Source organism: Capricornis sumatraensis, chromosome 3 (genome assembly GCF_032405125.1).
Source record: "Capricornis sumatraensis isolate serow.1 chromosome 3, serow.2, whole genome shotgun sequence".
Classification (NCBI taxonomy): Eukaryota; Metazoa; Chordata; class Mammalia; order Artiodactyla; family Bovidae; genus Capricornis; species Capricornis sumatraensis.
This window is the reverse complement of record NC_091071.1, coordinates 170761938-170788177: the sequence shown is the minus strand read 5'-3', so window position 1 is coordinate 170788177 and position 26240 is coordinate 170761938. Positions and strand designations below refer to the sequence as shown.

Here is a 26240-nt window from a genome sequence, read left to right as displayed (position 1 = left end):
GAGAGTATAGCGACACCAAGCCCTCCCAACTAAAGGGCCTGTGGTCTTGCTTTCTGTATCACAGAGTCCATGTATTCATTGCTCCACACCTGATCTGTTCCTTCGGTCTCAAGCAGTACCCGAGTTATAAAATAGAATATAGCTTACAAGATGCTTTCATAAATGGGTGGTGTTTCTCTTTTACATATGACAGAATCCAGTTCTAAAGAAGGTTAAATGACTTGTCCAAGGGTTACTGGGTATATACCGTTACTTTTTCATAGTAACTGTTTTCCTCTATGGCACACAGACTTGTATGCCTAGGTTGTGTTCATATAGGCCAGAAGCCATCAAAGCTTCAGGTTAATGAAATACTCTTTATTTTGTAGCCATCCAGTCCAATGGATCAGATGGGCAAGATGAGACCTCAGCCATATGGCGGGACTAACCCATACTCGCAACAACAGGGACCTCCATCAGGACCGCAGCAAGGACATGGGTACCCAGGGCAGCCATATGGGTCCCAGACCCCACAGCGGTACCCGATGACCATGCAGGGCCGAGCGCAGAGTACCATGGGCGGCCTCTCTTATGCACAGCAGGTAGATGGTGACTCCAATGGCCTTAATCCTTGTTGCTGTCCAAGATCTGGTCTTGAGCTGTAGGATCAGAATGTGTCTTTGGCTTCTAAACCCCTTGAAAGGGACATAGGCCAGCTGACTCAATTTCATTGTGCTACGTACAAGGCCGAGGTTGTGGCCATCATAGCGTGTATACTTGAAGGAAAACTGCTCCCCGGCCACTGGCTATACATAGCTGTCTTCTTTGACCTGGCTGGCCTGCTTATATCCACTGAGTGGTTATCTCTGAAGGAGGTAGAAAGAAAGAAAAAGGCAGTAGCTGAACACCAATCCACTGCTATCGAGAAAAACCACTCATACCATCTGTCCTGGGGAGAGAAGTGCAGTCGTATCCAACTCTTTGCAACCCCATGGACTGTAGCCCACCAGGCTCCTCTGTCCATGGAATTCTCCAGGCAAGAATACAGAGTGAGTTACCGTTTCCTCTCCAGGGGCTCTTCCTGACCCAGGGATCAAACCCAGGTCTCCTGCATTGCAGGCAGATTCTTTACCATCTGAGCCATCAGGGAAGCCCGAGGAGAGAAGAGGCCTTTTGTGTTTCTCAAGGCCTTCAACATATAGCTGTTTGGTTTACAGCAAATAGGTAGAAGGGACTGGGAGCAGCAGGAAAAGGGAAGATTGAACAGTAAAGGTGCTAACGGTGCTATTACAGACGTTAAGATTTTACTCATCTCCTTTTGTCTGACCATCTGCACCATCTTTTTATTGCCATTCATTTTTTGTTTGTTTTGATAGCATTTTCTATAATTTATATATGAGTGATACTCATATTGAAAATGGTGTGAGGAATAGAATATTAAACCTAACTTTACTTCTAAGACTGTGAAGCAAAGTATGCCCTTAAATATAATTGCCTTTCCCCCCCACCCCCACTGAGAAATGGAGGAGATTTGGGGTGAATTTTATTGGTCTTTTTTCTTTCCTAGTTGGCCAAATGTATCCCTTGTGCCTAGAATAGTGCCTGGTACAAGTAAGCAAGTAGGCTCTCAGATACTTTATGAGTAAAGACAAAGTGAAAAAGAGAACCAGAGTAGTTTAGTCATTGGCATACCATCTAGACTACTAAACCCTAGGTTTTCAGTAGACTGAGCCAGTGACTTTTCACTGTGGCTAGGATACAGATTCCTAGCGCTTATAAAAACCGTCTAGGCCATGATAAAAAAGAGTAGTCTCATTGGTGAAGACAGCTCTTCTTGAACTCTTGTAAGTTGCCCAAATTTTTATTAAACAGTGTAAATTTTCCATGGATGAATGTCATCCATCTGTAAACAAACCAACCTAGTAACCCAGCTTGGCTGACCCTCCTGGCTCAGTTTAACAGGGTTGGTAGAAAAACCCTGGGCCTTCCAAGTGTGAGGCTTGGCTTGCCTGCTTTCAGTACCCATCTTCAGGGCATAGCTTCTGAGAGAATACCTCACGTTTCTTCATTCAGAAGTGTCAGTGCTAAAAGTATCCTTTCCTTTTACAGATTCCTCCTTATGGACAGCAAGGCCCCAGCGGGTATGGTCAGCAGGGCCAGACTCCATATTACAACCAGCAAAGTCCTCACCCCCAGCAACAGCAGCCACCCTACTCCCAGCAGCCACCATCCCAGACCCCCCATGCCCAACCTTCGTATCAGCAGCAGCCTCAGTCTCAGCCACCGCAGCTCCAGTCCTCTCAGCCTCCGTACTCCCAGCAGCCGTCCCAGCCTCCCCATCAGCCGTCCCCGACTCCATACCCCTCCCAGCAGTCCAGCACCCAACAGCACCCCCAGAGCCAGCCCCCCTACTCACAGCCGCAGGCACAGTCTCCTTACCAGCAGCAGCAACCTCAGCAGCCAGCATCCTCGACGCTTTCCCAGCAGGCTGCGTATCCTCAGCCCCAGTCTCAGCAGTCACAGCAAACTGCCTACTCCCAGCAGCGCTTCCCTCCACCGCAGGTAAGATGCGCCCTCCCTCCACGTGACTGCAGACTTTGGGGGTTGGTGTCACAAGAACTTTGCCACACGAATTGGTTCTCTAACTGAACTAGCTGCATAAAAACTTGTAGCTCCTTTTACTAATAGGGCAGTGGAAAGTTGCATAGACAGACAGGAAGAAAAGATAATGGACTAGTTTGTTTTTTTTTTTAAACTGAGCATTCAGAACTTGAGCATCCAAGTGAGTTTGGTCTTTTTAAAAACAGTCACTTTGGGAGACTGTACTGTACTTCCATGCAATTGCCATTCTGTTCTGCTACTGCTCAAAATATTTTGGACCCCTTCATTTGAAATTGCTATCAGGGCTGATATAACATTCTTTAGAATATTCTTGGTGGTGAAAGTGAAAGTTGCTCAGTCGTGTCCAACTCTTTGCTATCCCATGGACTGTAGCCTGCCAGGCTCCTCTGTCCATGGAATTCTCCAGGCAAGAAAACGGGAATGGGTAGCCATTCCCTTCTCCAGGAGATCTTCCCAACCCAGGGATTGAACCTAGGTCTCCTGGCACATTGCAGGCAGATTCTTTACCAACTGAGCCACCAGGGAAGCCCATTCTCAGTTGTAGCAAATACTTTTATTTTTTTTTGAGAATGGATTTTGGGAAATAGCTAAAATTCATTTGTAGCCACGTCTATGAACAAGTTAGGTGATAAAGCCTGAAAATAACAATTTGGGCTTTATTCTCTAAAGAACGAAAAGAGGAGAAATGACTGGATGATGACAAGTCCACTAGAGAGTGTGTGTTGGTGGCATTGTTGGAGTCTCATCCCAGGCCAGTGCCTTTAAAGGAAGCAGTACTCACCTTAATTCAGAGGTTCTAGTATGAGTTTTTCGTTGGTATTTTGAAATCAGTTGGTCTCTTTCCTTGATAGATACCATTTGTAGTTAGCTAGATTTGAGCCTTCGTTCCCAAAGAACAGTTTTCTGTTGGTGATGATAAATGGTCAGTAGTGCCATCAGAGAGTCTTATGTCCACTGTTGCCATTCTTAAGAGCCGCAGTTTGTATTTTTCTGCCTTTGAATAGTATTGTGTGCGAGTGGTCAGTCTCTCAAACCCAGTTTCCCTCTGTGTGATAGAGTCCCATAGCCCTTTTCACCATGAAGCACGCTGGCCTGGTTTATCAATAACCAGGCTCTCACAGCTTTTGTTTCTCTTGTTTTAGGAGTTATCTCAAGATTCATTTGGGTCTCAGGCATCCTCAGCCCCCTCAATGACCTCCAGTAAGGGAGGGCAAGAAGATATGAACCTGAGTCTTCAGTCAAGACCTTCCAGCTTGCCTGTGAGTATTTCTGCCACTCTCTGAAAGCTGATGGGGGCAGAGAGAAAAGCAAAGGAAGACCAGTTTCTGATTGGATGTTTTGGTGGTATTGAGCTAAATGAATGATGAACTATTTCTTAAATTCAAGCTCAGAATTCTGAATAGGCATTTGTGAACCGACTTTATAGAATGTCTGTTTTGGTTGCCTGCCCAGGGAAGAATATATTTGTGATCTCTGTTCAGAGATCTAAACATTGTTTAAATGGGTTTTTTTTTGTTGTTTGTTTTAAATCTTGGGCTCTTAGGCACAGATGCAGCTGAGGGACAGAGAAGATGGAAATGATAGAAGCACTGTCTGCTCTCCATCAAAGCTGAGAAAAAGCTCAGTGTTTTTTGCTTTTTTCTATATCTTACTTTTGAAAGCTAAATTTTTAGGTATTTGTCTTAACTTTTAGCTAGGAGGTAGAATCTGGAGTGTGTTCAGCATGGATTGTCACGTTTGAGCAGGAGGAGTAAAAGCAGGTTTTCTAGTTGTTTTATGTGAATAGGTGCTTTTGTCTAGTAGAGTTTTTGGTGCCAGATGCTTGATGCAGTGTTTATAGAATGGATGGACAGTATCCTGAAAAAGACAGTATGGTCTGCTGATGAAGAGCTTGGGCTCTAGAGCCCTGCATCTGCATTTTGACTCTGCCACTAACTGTAGCCTTGAGCAAGTCACTTAGTCTGTCCATGCCTTAGCTTTTGCATCTGTAAAATGAAACTAAAAGTACCCGCTTCATAGAGAGGTTAATATTAAGTTAGTATAAAGAGAGTGTTGGTGCTTGTAGGCCCTCCGTAAACATCGGCTCTGATGACCATCATCTTCAAGGAACTATACTCGATACTCAAAGGCAGGTAACACCAACTATTTAATAGTAGGCTGGTCCTGGGAGCATTTACCCTTGGTCTTAGCTCTGTCACTACATGTCAGCAAGTCCCGCAGTCTGGGCACAGGAATAAAATTGACTGTCCTGAGAAGATTGTAGGTAGCAAACCTTTCCTTACAAATCTGGCTTCAGTTAGGAAATGGAAATTCAGCTGCAGGTAAGAATAAGATTCTTTTGGAATTTTTATTCTACTTGGATTTGAAGCTTGTCTCTTCCTTTATTCTGACTTGTAAGAAAATGGTTTTCTGGATCTTTAAGGTAGGAGATGGGAACTCACTTTATCATGAAGGCCCTATGGCTTCCCCTGAAGATCTCTAAGACATAACCTTAGTAGGACAAGGTCTGTGGAGTCCCTCAGCACCTGTAATTCAGGCGTCCCAGGCCAGGATGAATCACCATTGTCAGCTAGGCCTTCTGAGACTGTTGACTATTTCAGCTGAGGGGTTGGGGGAGGAAATGTCTGAATAAGGCAATCACTCTTGTTCCCTTCTCATTAATGTCTGTTACAATCCTGTTCTGCATCCTGAGCTTCACTGGAATGTGCTTTTTAACCTGATTCAGTCAGAACTGTGCAACCACTCCCTCATCACCTATCATCTGTGGCTAAATCCGGGTGAGGTACTATAGCAAGAACCCAAATCGGTAGATTTCTGCCCATGCTGTAAGCTGTGTCTCATCAGAAAGTTTCCACTTGTTTCTGGTGACATTTTGGTTGAACTGCATTTGGTAGTTTTTCAGGTAGGTCCTGAGAAACCTAGCATACAAACACGTTGTCTGTTAAGGCTTGAGAGCCTTATGTGGTTGAATCCAAGAGCTTGATTTGACCTACTGAAGTGAAGACACCAGTAGCCCGTAGCCTCTTGGACCCAGGAGAGAGCTGTTCCTGGGTATCCCATCCCAAGGAGCATTCCCAGGTTCAGGCTTCTGCCCTGGGTTCATCCAAACAGGTCATTTGTTCTGTAGTAGTAGAAGCTCCATGTGGGAGGCGAACTGGCCGGGTTATTGGCATCTTGTTTGTTGAATTGCTTTTTATCCCTCTGCTACTTAGACAAAGAAACAAAAGGTGGTTTATTCTTTGAAATTTATGCTGGTTTGATGCTAGATTTGCCTAGCCAGGCTGGGGAAATAGTCACATCTGAAGAAAGGAGAAGGCGGGATTCCCTGCAAGGAGCCCGCTCCTTTCTTAAGCAGCTATGTTAAGGGAGCCCTAGGTTCACCAGTGTATCCCTCCACTCAGCACGTGTTTGTGTTTGGCTCCAGAGCAGATGCTCTGCTGACTGGAGGGCAGCCCCTTCAGTTTTTCACATCCCACTTTCCACTCAGGCACACTTCCAGCTTAGCCCTAAAGGCATTATGATTGTGACCCTTGATTTAAAGACTCAGTATGGTTTCTGATCCTAATTATTACAAAAATTAGATTTTGAAGGAGTTTTGCTCAGCTATTAACGCCAAACCATTTAGTTACTGTTATCCTGATTATGTTATTTCTCTATTTAAAACCTCTCAATTATTTTTGATTAATTTAAGAATAAAATCCAAAATCCTTAATATTACCAAGGCTATCCCTGCCTCCTCACCTCTTTCTGATTTAGTAAGAATTTGCATTTCTAGCACATTCTTGTTGCTGCTAGACCAAGAACGTGGCACTCTGAGAACCTTTGTGTGTGTGCTTAGTCACTCAGTGGTGTCCGACACTTTGTGACCCCCATGGACTGTAGCCCCTCAGGCTCCTCTGTCTGTGGGGATTCTCCAAGCAAGAATACTGGAGTGGGTTTCCTTGCCCTCCTTCAAGGGATCTTCCCAACCCAAGGATCGAACCCAGGTCTCCCGCATTACAGGCGGATTCTTTACTGTCTGAGCCACCAGGGAAGCCCCTGAGAACCTCTGCTTCATCCTTTTTTTTTTTTTTTGCTTTCTGCCTTCTCTCAGTTTCTGTAGGGCCCCAAGCGTTTTCTGCTTCCAGCTCTTGCACACAGTCTTCCCTTTGCCTAAGGTGCTTTTCCTTCTGACTTTCTCTGTTTATATTTCAGACTATATCTTTAGAATCATTTCCTCAGAAAACCCCTTAAGCTTCAAAATTCAGCTTAAATAATTTCCATGTTGCCTTCACTGACTAAAGGCAGTTTTTATTTTTACTTTTTTAAAAGCCTGCAATATTTAAGATATATGAAAAGGTATAAAGAATAATTAGGTGCCTGAGCCAAACCTTGCTGCCACAGGTAAAAGCACCTTATATAATCCATTGGGATCACTTCTCCATCCTTGTGCCCAGAGAAGCGTTATGCTGGATATGAGGGGTTTTTGCTCCATGTTGCTAGAGCATTTTGCTAATACCTCTGGGTTGTTGGGTCTTTCCCACTAGATAGAAAGCTCCTGGAGGGCAGACATTGTCTTACTGACCTCTGTACCCCAAACCGTGTCTCATTATACCCAAGACCAGTAGTTCTCTACCTTCCCTGCATGTTAGAATTACCTGGGGGAGCAAATGATTTTTAAAACCAATGGCCAGGGTTCACAGAATTCTGATTTGTTTGGTACGGGGTAAGGCTTGGGCTTTGGCATGCTAGAATCTATGCTGGGTGATTCTGGTTTACAGCCCTGGTAGAGAGATCCTCTCTAGTCCAAACTGGGTCAGGTTCCTTTACTACAGTAGACCATCTTAGCACCCATGCTTCTTGTCAGTGCTCATCTCAAAGATAATTTCTGTTACTTACTTCAAGCTCACTGAGGGTCAGACTTGCTCTGTCTTGTTCATTGCTATCATAGTGCTCGCCATATAATAGGTTCCAACTCATCGAATAGGTACACCTGAGCAGATTCATTGCTCATCCAAAAAGTGTATGGCTGACAGGGAACAACTTGACCATATTACCAAATTGTTGTTTTCCCTACTAGTGCAAGACAGTTATTACAGACTGTTATGGGACCACCCAAACTTCATTTTAGAGGATGAATTAATTTATTTGTGCTTCCTGACAGTGGTCTAGGAAGAAGTGGGGTTAGGATTGATTTGTCGTTATCTTGTAAAATAGTCTCACTTCACCTTATGTTAAGAAGGTTCTTGGGACCTCCCTGCTGTAGCCCAGGGGTCTAGAATCCACACTTCCATTGCAGGGGGCACAGGTTCAGTCGCTGGTCAGGGAAACTAAGATCCCACATACCACACAGTGCGGCTCCCCCACCCCCACCCCACCCCCAAAAAAAGTTCTTGTAAGGGGTAGGTGAGCAAATCTCATGGTGTTACATTAAGTCTTTAGTTTTCTTTATTTGGGGGTGAAATCTGTAAGGGACTTATCTGAAAATTGGTTTCTGACTTTTGATTATAGTCATTTCTGAGAATGACTTGGAATAGTTGCATCTTGAAAAGCTTCTATTTAAGTGACTCATTCAAGTGTATGTGGTTTCCTTAAGAGTAATGATGGCTTCCCGGGTTTTTCTTACTGAGGCACATTTGTAAATTTACATGTTAGTCTTGCAAGTGTACCTGGAATAGAGTTTCCATTCAGTGGTGCAAAATGGATATAGGATTAAAAGCTTTGATCTGGGGACGTTAGCTATATCACTGCTTCTCAAACTTAAGCATGCATTAGGAATCATCTGGAGATTAATTAAAACACAGATTACTGACATCCACCCAGAGAGATTCTGATTCAGTAGTTGTGGGGTAGATCCCAAGAATTTGCATTTCTAGCAAGCTCTCGGGTGGTGCTGTAGTTCTTAAGACCATACTTGAATGAATAGCAGTGAGCTTTGGTAGTCCTTTGAAAAGGGAAGAAAAAACTACTGGACTGGGAAGCCACAATGGCAACTTGAGTAATAGTGGTGACTTACGCTGTAGTTTGTCTCTTGATGATCTGGAGGGAAGACTGGGTTGAAAATGGGTGAAGGAAAAGAGATCTGGGAGAGATAAACCCAGTTTATTCCTGGGTTAAGGCACCTCTTGTGTTGCCAGCTCCACCCTGGGAACTCTTCGCTCTCTGGCACTCATCACTGGATCCCTTGTCCTTCCTCATTGCCTTTCTGTTGGGCTCCCATTATCTCTCACCCGGTGTTTGTTTGCTACAGAGTCCTGAGCTGTTTCTTTTCCTTCCGAGTCCATCCTCAACATAATCACCAGGGTGATCATCTTTAAAAAATCAAGCTTCACAAGTTACACTACCTCTGACTACTTGAATCCTATAGGTCTAAGCCCAAGTGGATTCCTTTGTGATCTGGAGGATTGAGGATATTTCAGAAAGAAAAGTAGGTAAACTCCCTGTCTCTGGAGTAAATTCTGGCACCCCATTTGCTCTGATTGTCGTATAGAAGGCCTAGACGCATCAGGGAAGGGTTGAACTCCGATGACTTCTGAGGTAACCTGAACTCTTAGGTGGGTGATTCTGACTATGATATGTTGTAACCCTCAGGGATCCTCCTCCATTTCATTGGTAAAATAGGTAGAAGAATGTGTGCCTGAATGTTACAGTGAGTGCTATCAGGGTTTGGGGAAGTCAGTGATCCTTTTATGTCTAAAGAGTAGAATGGGAGGGAGATTTAAGAGGGAGGGGACATATGTACACCTGTGGTTAATTCATGTTGATGTATGAAAGAAATCAATATTGTACAGTAATCATCAATCAATTTAAAATAAGCATAAAAAAATAAAGTCGTAGAGGGGAGACATCATGCTGCTGCTAAGTCGATTCAGTCGTGTCCGATTCTGTGTGACCCCATAGATGTAGGTTGCCATTTCTTTCTCCAATGCATGAAAGTGAAAAATGAAAGTGAAGTCGCTCAGTTGTGTCCGACTCTTCGAGACCCCATGGACTGCAGCCTACCAGGCTCCTCCGTCCATGGGACTTTCCAGGCAAGAGTACTGGAGTGGGGTGCCATTGCCTTCTCCAGAGACATCATGGCAGAGGTTTAATTAGAATGAACTAGATACGGATGTCTTGGGTGGGGTGGAAAGGAAAAGTGCTGGGCAGAGGCTCTGTGGGGGTGGGGTGCAGTGTGGATGACTTCTGGGGGGTTGGTCAGGATCAAGCTTCCTGAGGTGGGCAGGAACAGGAAGAAAAGCTAGATCACAGGGGCTGGAGCCCTGGTACGATAAGTAAGCCACTTGGATCTGATCTCATAGGCCTGCAGATACTTAATTAGGGCAATAACATAATGAAGTTAATGTTTTAACAAAAATGATCCACTGGTGTGTAGTATGGTTTGGAAAGGGCGTAGTCTGCAAGCAAGGGGATGAGTTAAACTATTGAAATAATTCTAGCGTTCAGTGGAGTTCTACTCCTCAGGCTCATTTACATAGCTACCTAGTCTTAGTTGTGAGGTGCTCAGGAAAGAATGTATAGAACTGGGAATAAGTGGATTCTACTGGCTGGAAAATGTAACAATCTTGATATCCCAGGTTTGGGGAGGGTGGGGCTCTCATTGACAGAAATAGAAGGTTAATAGGGAAACTCACCTTTGAGGAGAAGTTAAGTTCCATACAGTGAGATGTCTAAAAACGCATGCTTCATTACTAGTTGGAATTTAGGAGGCTGAAACTCGGGTAAGAGCTGAGTCTGGATAGAGTTTGAGAGCTGTCTGCATAGTGGTTAATAGTTAAACCTCCCAGGTCATGCAGCATGGAGTGAGGAGTCAGATGGCACGCTGGACTGTGCTTGGGGTCACTGAGTAGAAGTGCCCAGCACATAACTGGAAAGGTTGGAGGGGGCCCAGGGTTGTGTCATATTTCTGGAAGCCGAGGAAAGGGACAAAGATGGTCTGCATCTAATGTATTTTCAAGGAATGTAAAGTTGAATTTGTCATGAAGCGGTTTATTGGGACCCTTCTAAAGGTAGGGAGAGGCCCTGATTTCTGAGGCTGGAGGGAAGGAAATGAGTAAGGGAAGGGTGTAAAGGTGAAGAGGACTCTTGAAAGGCATGTTAGGAGGAGTTGGCTGAATTGGCCCGAATTCCTCAGCTTCATTTCAAGATCCTTATGTGTATAAAGCAGACAGGGTACAAAGTGAAGTTGCTGCTGGAGTGTGCAGTTCAGTCACTCAGTCATGACTGACTCTTTGAGACTCCATAGACTGTAGCACGCCAGGCTTCCCTGTCCATCACCAACTCCCAGAGCTTGCTCAAACTCATCTCCATTGGGTCGGTGATGCCATCCAACTGTCTCATCCTCTGTCATCCCCTTCTCCTCTTGCCTTCAGTGTTTCCCAGTATCAGGGTCTTTTCCAGTGAGTCATTTCTTCGCATCAGGTGGCCAAAGGATTGGAGCTTTAGCTACAGCATCTGTCCTTCCAATGAATATTCACGACTGATTTCCTTTAGGATGGACTGGTTTGATCTCCTCGCAGTCCAAGGGACTCTCAAGAGTCTTCTCCAACACCACATCAAGAGCCTCTTGATAAAAGTGAAAGAGGAGAGTGAAATTGCTGGCTTAAAACTCAACATTCAGAAAACTAAGATCATGCCATCCGGTCCCATCACTTCATGGCAAATAGATGGGGAAACAATGGAAACAGTGAGAGACTTCATTTTCTTGGGCTCCAAAACCACTGCAGATGGTGACTGCAGCCATGAAATTAAAAGACACTTGCTCCTTGGAAGAAAAGCTATGACAAACTTAGCATAATAAAAAGCAGAGATATTACTTTACTGACAAAGGTCCATATAGTCAAAGCTATGGTTTTTCCAGTAGTCATGTATGGATGTGAGAGCTGGACCGTAAAGAAAGCTCTGAGTGCTGAAGAATTGATCCTTTTGAGCGGTGGTGTTGGAGAAGATTCTTGAGAGTCCCTTGGACAGCCAGAGTGTTAGGAAGATATAAACAGGCACATCCTCCAGGAGTTAACAAGAGAAGGGAATCAAGGGCACTGGGTTAGCTTAAAAGGGACACTATATCCTTGACTGAAAAAGCCTTAGAGGCTGCTATTGAAGATCTAGACCACACTTGCTTGCTCTGGTTGGACAGGAGTGAAAGTTGTTGATGCCAGGAGTGAAGTAAATAGAAATAGGATTTTTAATATCTGTTAAATTATCGAAAGGTATTAGTTTCCAAGCCCTGCTTTACATTTCTACTTAACAACAGGGTACCTATTCACACTCAAGCTTTACTACTGTGATGTTCTCAAATCTTGAGAGCTTGAGTTATAGTGATCTGGAATGAGAAAATGGAAAGGAACTCTTACAGAATCTGAATCTGAAAGGGCAGGTGTGAGGCCAGGAAAAGATTTTCAGCCATAGTGAATCCTCCTGGAAGGGCAGGAATTGAAATGTACAAAGTTTAATAATCACTTCTATTTTACATAGTAAACTAAGGGTTGGAGTTAGAATTTGAATTCATATTTCCTTTAGCATCACGCCCAGCAGAGGAAAGGCATGGACAGTCTGATTCTCTTTTAATATTTAGCCAAGTCTCAACCCTTTGTCATTTATCATTTGCTAGATTTGTCCTAAAAGGAGGGGTGTAAATGGACATCCATTTCCCTTTCTTGCCCCAGACCTCCCTGTGATGGAAGCATAGATGAGTTGTGAACTGAAGGGTCAGGGAGGACGTGGAAGAGGGAAGGTGGTTAAATCTATAGGTCAGGCCTGCTGAAGGAGCTCACCAAGCAGGGCATCAGCTCCAACAATGAAGAGTTGATGAGAATGGTTCTTTGGTTCCCTTGTGTTGTATGGGAGCAAGCCCTGTTCTGTGCCTTTTTTCTTAAACAGAGTTCTGATTAATGGTGAAACTTGAATCAGTCAGATCCTTGTCGCTGAGGAAAATGCGGTCCATTATCAAGCAGCACGGACATTACGCTGGGGGCTTGTGAGAAATGCAGATTCTTGGGCCCTACACCAGCTTTATTGAATCCAACAGTATTAACAAGGTCTTCAGGTGATTCATGTGTCTTATGGTTCTGGAGCAAGGAAGAGTGAGACCCTGAAAGCTGAGTAAAATTTGCAAGTGAAATATCTTGCCAGAAACTGTGTGTGTGTGTGTGTGTGTGTCTGTGTGTGTGCACCCACATGCAAGCGTGCAGTAAACTAGTTGTTTTGTGTGTGCTCTGGAAGCCCTGGGTCCCTGTACCTACAGCCCAGATGGGGCCATCCACCACTCCCAGCATGCCTCTGCAGCCTCATCTCTGGCCACTCAGGGGTGCCTTTAAGCTCCTCGCAATTCCTGGTCCTCACAAAGCCATTGTCCTTTGGCTTAAGGTGTGTGTGTCATCTCTATTACTCCTCCCCTACCACCTTTTTTTTTTTTTTTTTTTTTTAATGTCCAGCAAAGTTCTCCTTTGGCTTCAAAACCTAGCTGTGAAATACCTTCTCTGGGACTTCTTCCCATTTTCTTCATGTTGCTGTAGCATTATGCTGGTACTTCTGCTTGAGCATTCAGACCTGTGTCTAATACCTGTGTTAGGCAAATCTTAGTAAACCTTTGTTGACTAGCCTGTAGGTTCTTACTACCTGCCTGAGCTTGGGGACCTGCTTGTCATTGTCTAGGTTTATTGGTGAGGGGTAGGAGAGGTGACAGAAATTCTCTAAAAGCTTAATAAACTGGAATGTTTGAAGGATTTAAGTTTTACACTATGTTCCCTTTTGTTACATTTTGTGGTAAAAGGCAGGACCAACAGTTTTTGCCTAGGTTTTTGATGATTTATTTTTTTAAGGGATAACAGAAATGTCACTAGCAATTTCGGTACCCAGAGAAGCTGAGCCATTCTGAGGTCGGTGACCTGTTTTGTTTATATCTGACTGTGTGTCTGTGCTCTGTCCCCTTGAATTGTAACCCAGGTGCTCTTACAAAGTCTCAAGGAAATCCCCAACCCCTCTGTCACATCTGCCCAGAGTGCTCAGAGCAGCACGCACCCTGTGCAGGTAGCCATCCTTTCTCTAAGCGCCTGTGCCCCGGCAGGACCAGCCAGTCTGCTTCTCCATCTCAGTCACGCTGCTTCGGCCCCGATGCTGCCTGGTGCCTGCTGGAGCCGGCGCTGCTTGCAGCAGATTACTGTATGCTTGTTCCTGGGCCCGTTTCCTGTTTCTATTCTAGTTGCTGGTGGCTCAGCTCTGCTTCCTGCCTGTGTGTCTCACACAGATTCCTCTTGCTGGAACCTTTTGTTTTCTTCAGAAAACTTCATTCTGAAAACTAACCGAGCCGAGCCTCTAGTGTGATGGCTCCTGGGCTTAGTTAGCATTACTGAGGACTCGTGGGAAATACCCCATTCCACCAAGCATGCCACTTGAATTTGACCTTGTTCTTTCTGTTTGTCCGCATTCTGTTTGTCCGCACTCCTGCTACAGGAAGCTGGTGGTTTGTTACTTCAACCAGAAATTGGTATAAGAAGATAAACTAGGATCTTGTATGGGCCAGTTGTGTCTTTGGTCATTAGCTGTGCAGGGCTGTGGCCTGGTTCTTTACCCCCTGGATTATGTAAACATATTTCCTGCTTCTGAGGAAGACAGTTGGTGCCCTCTCTAGCCAAGCCCAGAGAATCCTTATTTGGGGTTGGGCAGGTAATGCTACCCTCAGCAGAGTAAAAGCTTGCAGAGAATATAGGGATGGAAAGGAAAGCATGTGCTGACTCAGCCTTCCATCGTCTGTGAGCCGTTCAACTCCCCCCAGAGCTTAGAGTGGGAGGGAGAAAGTACAGGAAGATGGTAAAAAGGGAAGAAGTGAAGGAAGTTGTCCTGGACAAATGTATTTTAAAGTTATGGGCTTCCCCATCTTTCCCATTTTTCCTCAGAAGACTCTGACTTAGGGAATATGCTTTGTGAATAATTTCTTTTGTCTTCACAACTACTACTCTTGTCGTCTGACCAAATTATATCAGAAAGAGTGGTTTCTACACTGAACCTACGTCATACTAAACCCTAAGTAGTTTAATAGAGATGGATTTAATATAGTAAATAGGGCTTGAAGATTGGTCGAAGCATTGAGGGAGCATGCCTCTAGGCTTGTCCTCCAGGAATCGGGATCTAGACCTAGATTTGACCCACCAAGGGAACTTCCGCTTGTGAGTCTCTTATCAGCTTGAGTGCTCTCAATCTGCTCTCCAGGGATCTGTAAGCTGGAATCAAGCAGCGGCGGCCGCAGCCACCAGAACTAGCACCAGTTAACTGGAAGACGAAACCAAATGCTCCTGTAGAAACAAGTGAAGGAGACAGAAGTGTGGTCGCTGACATACTTTGATCTAATCTTGAGTCTGATTCTAATTAGCAGAACCTGAATTACAGCCAAAAGCATCTGCAGGGGGATTCTGGGAAATGTAGTTTTTAGCTTTTTAACCTCTGCTATTAGGAAAAGAGTAGAGTGGAGGCAGCATGAGCTACTCCACAGAATATTCACCACACTAACACAAACACCATCGTCCCCCTTCACCCCACACTTTACATATACGAGAACCTAAGGCCCAGAAAGGGTAAAGGACATGCCCAAGGTCATTCAGTAACTGAGAACATGGGGTTCCCTGACTTCTAGCCCATTGCTTTTACTATTAGGACCAACTCCTGTAAAGGATCTGCAAAAAGCTCCTTTAAGAGAAGGAAGAATGCCATATTAAAAAGACAGACTTTGTCTTCCATGTTTTCTTCTCTTTGGAGAAAGGGAAGGAGGTGGGATGGAGAGGTGTGAGACTGAGACTTCTAGGCAAAGGTAATGATAATATAGCTTCTGGGTTTGGGCCTGCTCCCCAGGAAGATGTAGGAAGCATTTATTCTGGAAGGAAGAAACCTCCAAAGCTCATATTTCTTGAATTTCCCGAGTCAACATATGGATGAACTCAGTTGCCTTGGTGATAGTGGCTTTCCTCCATCTTTATCTCCTCTTCCTCTTCTCTCCTGTTGGTGTTTTTACAACCTTCTGCAAAGCTGTTTGGGAGATGACCTCAGTGAGGTACCTACCCTGGTTCTGCCATTGTCCTCCTTCAAGAAGACCAACCAAAATCCAAAAGCTAGCTCCTCGGTGTGGGACTGCCAAGCTGTGTCTTGTCTTTCTGGGGAAGAGGGTGAGAAGCAGTGGAGGGTGAGGGGGTATCTTGGGGTTTTTGAACAAAGTTCGCCTAGCAGTGCTATCTTTACAGAAACCAGTGGGTCCCCCTGCAGCAGAGTGAGAATCTGGGCCTAGAGGGGAGGGCCCATAGGTGTGGAGCTATGTTAACATACCTGATAAATCAAGCATAGAATCAGCTCTGTTGTCTTTTTCTCATATTTCTAAGATACTTGGTGTTCTACCTGAAAGCTGTGATGAAACTGTTGTGTGATCCAGGGCTGTCCCTCTGGGGGCCACTGCTTGATCTCTTGTTCCGTCTACTTCGGTGGCCAGAACCTATTCCTTCTCCACACCTGCTGTCAGCATGGAATTGTCTGGTATTGTGACATAGTCTCTGATTGCTCTGAGGCGGAGCTCACCTCCAAGCTGTTGGCTTGCTTCCCATTTGACTTTTCCCAAGGGAGCTAAGAAGCCTTGCCTTGTTGAAGGTGGGAACTGGGCATTGGAGGCTTAAGCTGACAGCGTATCTGTCCCTTCCTGAAGGCCAGCTTTGATGTGGGAAGAACCCTGAATGTTGTTTACCGAGATGTGAGCAGGTGATTTCCTGATGGTTGGGGGAAAGGTAGGAGAGAAGTTCCGATAGAGGCAGAGGATCTGTGCTCAGAGGCACTGTTATCACGAACGTGTGTCCTCCCCTCCTTCCCTCCTGCCTTTAGGACGTGTCTTTCCTTGTATATAGAGTTGGTGTTTTTGGTTTTAAAGGCCTTCAGGGTTGATGGCTGTCTTTTCTGGTTTAAGCTTCTATCCATTTCCCACTCAGATTTGTTTGTTCCACTCTTCCCTCTAAATCTTTGGATTTTATCTAGACCTGTAGGTCATGGTAGGGAACACCACTGGCAGATACACATTTAGAGCTTTAAATATCAAACCAAGGAGGCCCTCCAGCCCCCAGACCTTGGTCTGCACTGTGTTCAGCCCAGTGCCAACCTCACCTTCCTCTCTGGTGCACATCACATCCCCCTTGCTTTCTGGTTGCTGTATTTCCGAGGAGCAGCCAAAGGAGGTGGTTGCTTAAGGTAGTACCCCTCCCCCTTAGACTTCTCAGACCCAGAATTCTACTGTGTTTTCTGTGTTATTTCCTGTCCCCCTTTTCCTAGTCTCCTTGCTCAAGTTCAAGGATCCAAGCTGATGACCATGAAGGAACATGGTCTGTGTGGTTGGCCTTCCTGATGGAATGCAGGACTTGGAGAAAGTAGGGAGTTCTTCACTTCTTTGCCTTCTCTAGCTTTACAGTGCCCTTTTCCTGCTGGGATTAGAATAGCCCTTTTCCATAAATATGCACCGGTCTTGACTGCTCTAACTCAGACCCAGCTCTGCCCTAGTTTCTTTTCTTTTTTTTTTTTTTTTTTAAATTTGAGTCTTAGCTAGTGACCCTTAGAACACGCTGTACATTTTTGGCCAAGAGGTGGTTTTTGACTAAAGAAGGCGTTCTCTATCCTGGCCTAAGTGAGAAACCCTGGTAGAGAGAGGGTTGTGTGTCAGAAGACTGGTCAGGTAGTAACATGGGTATCATACAGACCTGGTGGGGTCTGTGACAAACCAGAAAGCAAGGTTTCAATCCATCAGCGCTCTCTGGGAGTTCTAGGATCTACGGTTTTCACAAGTTGGAAGCCTGGATTTTTTTATGTAGAACGTCTACATCTTTAGAAAGATCTCTCTGGGGATGTTGGGCAGTGGATTAAAAGGCTCTCTGGGGTCTGTGGGTTGGCCCAGGCAGCGTCTTGTGGGTTGCCCATGTAGCTTTGGTTCCCTTGAACTGGTGTTTATAATTTTTCTGGGGGTGGGGTGTCTGTGGGGAGCACTATCTCTCTGTCTCCAACTCGCATTGTGTTTGGTGTTTGTTTTACTGGTTTGGGGAGGGGCCAGTGCAGGGAGATGTTGAGCAGAAGCGCTCAATGTGGTTCAGCCTCCAGCTGAGCAGATCTGTGGGAGCAGAGTATCAACCCCTGGAAAATCAATGGCTGCTGCAGCGGCCGAGCTGCCGTTTGAAGGGGTGCCCACTGTAGGAATGCCTTCAGCCCGCCAGTCTTTCTTCTCCCCTCTTTTCACCTCAGCGGCGCCCTCAACCTTCACTCAAAGGGTCAGACCTACCTGAAGAGATTCTGCTGCGGTGGATTAGGACAGCAGGTTCTTGTATTTTTGTAATTAGATGGAAGTTTCTCCAGTGACACAGAGACCCGCCTCCCAACAGCCTCCTCTCCAGTGCAATTCTGTCAAGAGTTCTTACCAGGTGGCCGAGGTTCTTTCAGCGTCACACTTCTCAGTTTTAGTCAGGAAAGTCAGTTCCCTTGATGACAACACCCAAGAGTCCCTCCTTCAACTGTGGAGGTCTAGAGTGAAGGTACAGTGTTGTGGTGAGGGGAGGACCGTTAAAGAAGAGAGAGAGACTAATAGAGATTGGATCTAAAGAGGATGCTTTTGAGTAACACTTATCAAGCGTTCTGTCTTTCGTGGGCCTGGCATTAGGAGGAACATTGGAGGCTCTCGCCCCACGGGCTAGTGAGGATGGGGCAGACTCAGCACAGTGCCACCAGTCCTGAACTTTGGGTCTGGGGGATCTTGAAGGGACCCTGGGCTTTGTCTGTGGAGGGAGGGGGATCAGGGAAGTTATACTGTGGTTGCGGAGGCTTTGCCCCCACGAAGCTGTTCTCATCTTTGAAGCTTCCAAGGCCGAAAACAGCTGTAGTCTGTAGTTGCTGCATGGATGGTGCAACTTCACACAACTGGTCTTCCCACCCGCTTCTCTTTGATGGCTGGGAAATGGGCCGCCTGGTACTGTCAGGGCGCATTCTGTCGTCCCATCGTTGGAGCATGGCTGTGGTCAGGGGGTTGGAGCTTGCTTGGCTCATGCCCCTGGAAAGGAGCTTTCCCATGTTGTAGTTTGGGGCTGCTCAGCCACACCCAGTTGTCCTGCAGTTTGGAAGGGTGGCTACAGGGCCGGGTGAGGAAGAAAGTGTGAGGGTTTGAGATTATCCGAGATGAGGCCACCTGGAGGCCAGAAATGTGTTGACTTCTCTCTCTGAGCCCCACCCTTGTGCCTGATAGTAGGATTAGGGCACAGAGCACAGGCAGAGATCACATACCTACTCTCATGGGACTTCTGCTTGTCTCCCCAGATTCCAAGTCATTCTCTTCCCCCCTCCATCCATTAAGTACCCTTCTGAGGACCCAGAGGTGAGGAAAAGCACTATACCCTTTAGTTTAGAAAAAGTAGGCTTAAATTAAGAAAGTTAAAGGTGAAAGGGCTGACTTGAAATAACCATGAAAGAAAGTTTAATAAGGAAGAGTGGCTAGGAAAGAGAGGGCCACACAGCATGGTAGACTGGGGGAGCTGAGTCGTCTAGTTTTGCTCTTTCCTTCTGCACAGAACTAAGTGATGCCGAGTGAGGTTAGCCTCTTAGAGTCATGTAGCTAAGCACCCAGCATGTCTGGAGACAGGCTGTTGCCTCATGTTGTGTGGAGCATGGAGCCCAGCCTTCGATGTTGGCAAGCTGCCACCTTATGGTGGGAAGAGTGCAGGCTTTGGAGTCAGAAATATGGGTTTAAACCCAGTTCTCCTGTTTAACAGTTTTCTGTCCTTGGGCAAGTCATTTAACTTCTGAGCTTCTTGCTTCTTTGCTAAAATGGGCATGATCCCTACCTCAGAAAATGATGTGAGAATGAAGTGTGAGCCAGCCATGTACCCTTGGGTTGAACACCTGAGAGTCACGTATTCATGTCAGTTCTGAGTCCCTTCAAGAGGAAGATACGGAGGATCTTGCTTTACTCCTCTTTCTAACATTCTTTGAATTTGGAGATTTGGTCTCCCAGAGCTTTCTTTATGAAATTCAACATGTACATGTATGGGATTTCCTCTTGGAGGTGGGTGGGCCCTGAAAAGCATCCTGGAGACAAGAAGAGTCTGACCTTTTCTCTACCATGCATTCCCCACCAGGCAGCCAGAAGGTACCGGGAAGAAATCATTCATTGTCCACAGAGTAATAACCTGTAGAAAAAGGGAAGAGGGAGTTTGGTGAGGGTTTTTTTGTTTTTTGGAAACTTGGGGTGGGAGGCAAGAAATAAGAGTTCTCTGAGCCTTTCCCAGAGTGGTTTCTGCTTTTCCACACAGTGAATGTAGTCCAGGCAGGATGATGGTCCCAAACTGTAGGGTAGTGCCAGTGTCCTTGTCTTTTCTTCTTCCTTGAAGTGTGAAAGTTGCTCAGTCGTGTCCGACTGTTTGTGACCCCGTGGGCTGCACAGTCCATGGAATTCTCCAGGCCAGAATACTGGAGTGGTAGCCCTTCCCTTCTCCAGGGGATCTTCCCAACCCGGGGATTGAACCCTGGTCTCCTGCATTGCAGGCGGATTCTTTACCAGTTGAGCCACAAGGGAAGCCCCTTTCTTCCTTAGTGCCTGCTTATACCCTGACTGGGGAGTAAGAGGCAGCCTCTTCTGTGTGTTGATTCGTTCCTGGCATTTCAGCCAGCAGTGCTCTCTAGGGAGGGTTGGCATTTAACCTCTTGGACAAAGACCCCTCATTGGAGCAACAGAGCAGCAGGCGTGTGACTCTGGAGCCCCTTCTAGTCTGGGTGGGTCAGATCACAAAGACTGAAGGAGAGAAAGAGAATTACTGTACTGAATATTTGGGGCGGGGGAGGTGTTTGATAGAGGTAGTCTCTTCTTCCTCTCATCCTTGACAAATAAATGTTGCTTTAAAGAAGGCTTTATGAAAAATCAGGCCTCCTCAAAACTTATTTGTCTTAAGTCATTCCTTAGTTTGTCAAAACTATTGCCTCCTTTCCTACTACCTGCCTTTCATCAAAGGTTAAGTTTCCCAGCCTCTTCCGTGCTCTTCAGGACTCCCTCCCATTCTCTAGCCTGGGGGCAGCCTCCTTCCGTGGCTGTGGGGCCGGTAGGCTAGGCTGGCAGAGTGCCAGTGCAGATTTGGTCTCTTCAGTCTGTGCATTTGGGCTTTTTTCATCCGGGACTTGTCATCTAAGTGAGTATGGCTGAGCTGTGAAGTTCCTACCACATACACATGCACCCCATGCTCCCACACATGCACATTTACTACAAGTGTGTGTGTAGCATTTACCTGGGGTGGGTGGTTTCCCTGCCAGTAGTCAGCACAACTTGGCGAAAGCTCTTCACAAGTGAAAGAGTATGAGAACTCCATCTGGGGGGGTAACAAAAGCTCCATTTCTCAAGGATTGAGCCAAATTTCTGAGAAAACCCTGAACTGAACATTGCCATCAAACTTCCTTATTGATGTTGTTTAATCTGCTCAGCAAAATGCACTGATGTCATCCTTGTGAGTCTCTGTGGGGAGATTGTTTAACCCCCTTCTGTAACCCTGATCTGGTATCTTTCTGCTTGAAAATGTACTCAATCAGGCAGCCAATTCATGTTAGAACTCGCAGCTCTTCCTGCGAGAGCACTAGCAAACCCCCGCCCCACACCCCCGATGAGGTATGGACTGTGTGATTTTCGGGCATGGTTTTGTTGTGGTGTGAAGAGAAGGTGTTAGCTGCTGAGTTCTGTTTGTCAGCAGAGCCTGACAAACTCATGCTGGCACTCGCTGGGGCTGGGCAACCAATCACAGCTGGAACGCTTATCGTCATGGAATCCCTATGGGCTTCCTCTATCAGGTCATATCCCAAAATAACATTGGGCAGTATTTCAAGTGAAGAAACGAAGGCTTTCGGGGCTGTAGCCAGCCTGGAGTGTGAGATTCTGTGTGAAATAGTTGGACCTGCTCCAGCGCTTTTGATCTGCATGGTAGATGAGCAATAAAATGCATGGAACACGTTGGAAACACGTGAGGAAATTCTCCCTGGCCCTGCTGCTTCCTTGGAACTGGCAGGGCACTGAGTGGGTTGATCCTCACCTCCTGTCTCTCAGCAGGATTGTGCTTGGAGGAAAACAGAGCTGGGAAAAGAGATCGTTCCACTTACAGGGCATGCTGTAGTTCTTTCAGCAGTCCTCCTAGAAGGCACCTGTTGGGTGGACTTGGGAGAACTGAGACCCAGGGTCCTGAAATGCTAAAAGGTGGCCCCAGCAGAAAGAGCGAACAGGGGCTTGGATTGTTTGGACTTTGTGTGCTAAGTGTTGTAGAAAGTCGAACTCGTTAGGCACATTGAAGTCTGACTCAACGACCAGACATCCGGCTTTTTGTGGAACAAACGACCTGAAAAACTGGCTTTTTGTAGGGTAGAAAGCAGAGGTGTGTCCTGTGCAATAAAAGGACACAGAGTTTAGAGCAGTGTCCATGTAGATGGAGCGGGGAGCCCTCTTTTGGAGTCTTCCGCCTTTACCTCTCCCTCTCATTTCCCAATAAAAACTTCTCCTGTGATTAGCTGCTGGGGCTGATGGGTGTGTCTTACATCTTATACTGCCGCGTGTTGTTGTGTCTCTTATTCCAGGGTACTGCTGCTGGTATTGCATTTTCCATATGGCCCTGACCATGTGGTGCCAGTAGAGTTTCTTGCAAATGCCCCAGGGGCATTACAGACTCAGATTTGTCCAGTCATCTTGTCGTTTTAAGTGACAGAACTGAAGCCTAGCTTGTTGCTAGCTTGACCAAGGTCACAGCTGATAAGTACCAAGAGCTTTAGTCTCCTAACTCAAGGTTGTGATGCTTTTTCCTCAGTCTTTATGGCATCACAACGTAATGGAGAGAGAGAGAGAACACAGGCTTTGGGGTTCAGCAGATCTGGGTTCAAAGTCTTAATTTCTGTCACTTACTTGGTGGGTGGCTTGGGCATGTAACCTAGTCTCTCGGAGCATCAACTTACTCCTGTTTAACATATTAGTGGTACTAGTACCTACATCTGAGAATTGTGGAAAATTAAGGAACTCCATAGCGTGGCTCAGGTGGTAAAGAATCTGCCTGCAATGCAGGAGAGACCCGAGTTTGATCCCTGGATGGGGAAGATCCCCTGGAGGAGGGAATGGCCTCCCACTCCAGTATTCTTGCCTGGAGATTTCCATGGACAGAGGAGCCTGGTGGGCTAAAGTCCATGGGGTCACAAAGAGTCAGAGTCAGACATGACTGAGTGACTAACACTTCCATTTCCATAAAATGTCCGAAGCATCATAGATGCTCAATGTTAATATAAATGCTCAGTTCTTTCCTGTGCTAACATTCTAGTTTTGTTTTTTTTTTTTTTTTTCAGTTTATTTATTTTGGTTGCACTGGGTCTTTGTTACTATGCGTGGGCTGTCTCTAGTTGCGGTGTGCAGGCTTCTCATTGCAGTGACTTCTCTTGCTGCAGAGCATGGGCTCTAGCGTGTGGGCTCAGTAGCTGTGGTGCTTGGGCTTAGTTGCTCTGCAGCATGTGGAATCTTCCTGGACCAGGGATCGAACCCATGTCCCCTGCATCGGCGGGCGGATTCTCATCCCTATGCCACCAGGGGAGTCCAACATTCTGATTCTTAAAAATTTCTTTTTTTAATCAACCCCTCCTCCGACCAGTTGCCATCTGATGAAAAGGGTAGTTTTGAGGGACTGGCCTCGTACCAATCAAATGAGAGAGGTAAGAAGATGAATGCTGGTTCTTTCCCTACTGTTATTCTCTGCCCAGGCATTCCAGTCCACGTGGGCTGCTGTTGACAAGTGGTTTATTTAGTACTTTTTCTCCAGAGGAGCCTCAGGGCACTTTACCAAAACTGACAGCTCTCCTCAGAGTGCCTCTGTGAAGGAAGCCGCCACGTTGCCACCACAGGCCTCTAGGCCCCTGGGATCCCTCAGCTGGACTAGGACATTCGCCTGTGTGTCTCTGGAGAGCCTGATTTATACCACACTCTGTAACTGAAGGAGCATTTGCAGGCTTTACTCTGACCTTGTAGCAGTGGTCGGTGAGCTGGTAGGGTTTTTTCCTTTTATTTTTGTTTATTGAGATACAGTTGACTTACAACACAATACTAGTTTCAGGTGTATAACATTCAGTATATGCGTATACTGCAAAACGAGTACTGCAGTGAGCCTAGTTAACATCATCTGTAAAGTTTACAGGGGCTTCCTGGTGGCTCAGACGGTAAAGAATCTGCCTCTAGTGTGGGAGACCCAGGTTCGATCCATGGGTTGGGAAGATCCTCTGGAGAAGGGAATGGCTACTCATTCCAGTATTCCTGCCTGGAAAATGCATGGACTGAAGAGCTGTAGTCCATGGGATCGCAAAGAGTCGGACACCGCTGGCTAACTAACCTATAGTTGCAGAATTTTTTTTCTTGTGATGAGAACTTTTGAAAGATGTCAGACATACAGTTTTATTACCTCTAGTCACCATGCTGTACATCATACCCCCTTGGCTTATTTATTTTATAACTGGAAGTTTGTACTGTTGACTCCCTTCTCATTTCTCCTTCCCCCTCTGGCAGCCAACCAATGTGAGCTGGCTTTGTTTTGTTTTAGATTCCACATGTAAGTAATATCATATGGTACTTATCTTTCTCTGACTTCTTTCATTTAGCATAATGCCCCTGAGGTCCATCCACGTGGTCACAGATGGCAAGACTTCATTCTTTTTTATGACTGAATATTCCTGTGTGTGTACATGCCACATTTTCTTTATTCATTCATCTGTCAATGGGGTTAGGTTGCTTTCCTGCTTTGGCTGTTGGAAATAATGTTGCAATGCATGTGGTAGTATATGTATCTTTTCAGGTTATTGCTTTGGTTTACTTAGGATAAATATCCAGAAGCGAAATAGCTGGATCACTTGGTAGTTTTTTTTTTTTTTTTTTTCTTTTTTTTTCATTTTTTTAGGAATGTCCATACTGTTTTCTGTAGTGGCTGTACCAGTTTATATTCCCACCAACAGTGCCTAAGGGTTCCCTTTTTTCCACATCCTTGCCAAAATGGGTTTCTTTCTACTTTTTGTCAATAGCCATCCTAGTAGACGTGAGGCTCATTATAGTTTGGATTCCTTTTCCCTGACAATTAGTGATGTTGAACATCCTTTATTTTTTTTCCCCTTCTCAGTTCCTGAGGTCTCCAAGGATATACACCAAATGGAATAGCGGTGCCTCTATTGAAAGCAGCCAAAAGAGAGCAGAGGGGGACTTTGAGTTTACTTGTACTATCTGAGCTATTTTTACCATGAAAATGTTCATGTTTTACTTCTTTAATTAAAGACAGAAATGTTTAAAACAATTTTTCAAGGCCGTTGGAAGAGTTCTTGTCTTATGGCTGGACCACTGATTCTTGTTCTGTTCCAAAATACGCTGATTTCTTTTTCCTCTAAGCAAGTAGCTCTTATTCCTAGAAGCTGGTGGTTTGGTAAGGAATGGAGACAGTAGGAAGGAATGCGAGGGAAGCTCATGGTCCCTAAAACAGAGCATTGGGCTGTGGTTTCTGTTATAGACCAGGGCTTAACAAGTGGCTTTCGAGGCCTTTTCTGGCCGACACAGTTGGCTCCTCTTGTCATCTTGCTGCCACTTTGGGTTTACCCTTCTTGGTTCAGAAGCCAGGTGTCCTGGGACAGCTTAGCCCTCAACGTGGAAGGAATCCTCTGTTGGAATGAACCCAAGGCTCTTTAGAACTCCAGGTGCTTTAGTCCTTTGAAAAGAAAGAGGCCCTTTGGTGTTACCTAGAAGAGGGCTTCTTGAGTTCTTTTCCATGCTGGGACTAATTCTAATTGCATTTTTAAAGCATGCTATGGTGTACTGGGTCTGCTTCTTATAGAAAAGCTAGCATTTTCTGAAATCTCAGCTAACCCTGAGAGCTGAACACAGACACAAATGTACACCTACCTGCCTGCCTTGCCTTCAAGGCAAGCTTTGTTCCCACAAAACTCAGCAGAAATACTCCCAACCTAGTAAAGTAACCAACTGGTTTGCAAAAGGTCCAAGCAACCTGGACACTTGGGGAGAGCTTAAGAGGTACTCTTTGATATCCAGTGTTAGTGTCTGACTTCAGGGGCAGAATCCCCTCGAACTCAACTTTCCAAGGTGAGCTTGTTGTGGAAATAGGAATAGGCTCAAATCAGGCCATTTTGGATTCTTTTCCTCTTCAGATGTGTCTCTTTAAGAGAACTCTTTTCTTAACCATTTGAGTCTTAGGGTTTTCTTAGACCTGAGCCTGTTCCCAAAGCTCTCATCCTTTTCTTCAAGGTATAGTTAGTTCCCAGCTTGAAGTTAATGTATGATGTTGAGCCTGTGGTGTTGCCAGAGAGTGAAATTGGGCTGGGGTGGGGATGCATTTCCTGGGGGTGAATATCTTCCTTTTTCTTTTTTGGCCAGGCCACATGGCATGCAGGATCTTGGTTCCCTGACCAGGGATCAGATCCATACCCCCTTTTGTGGAAGTGTGGAATCTTAACCACTGAACTGCTGGGGAAGTCCCTCTTTTATTTATTTATTTTTTTCTTTTTCCGAGTATTTTTTCATATTGAGGTCCTAATTGCTAACCTTGGGGTTTACTGACGTAGCATGAACTTTGTAAGAGTGAACTCTTTACAGTTTAATTCAAGACATAATCCCT

The 26240-nt window shown here is 45.6% G+C and overlaps 1 protein-coding gene across 2 annotated transcripts in view; it reads left to right on the top strand.

Annotated features, from left to right (window-relative positions):
* Nucleotides 1–26240, top strand: part of ARID1A (AT-rich interaction domain 1A) — a 68505-nt gene that overhangs the window by 24117 nt on the left and 18148 nt on the right. For both annotated transcript variants that reach the window (XM_068969388.1, XM_068969387.1), the window contains exons 2-4: nucleotides 369–581; nucleotides 2089–2541; nucleotides 3744–3860. In XM_068969388.1, coding sequence (XP_068825489.1) covers nucleotides 369–581; nucleotides 2089–2541; nucleotides 3744–3860 — 783 coding nt within the window. The remainder of the gene's footprint in view (nucleotides 1–368; nucleotides 582–2088; nucleotides 2542–3743; nucleotides 3861–26240) is intronic.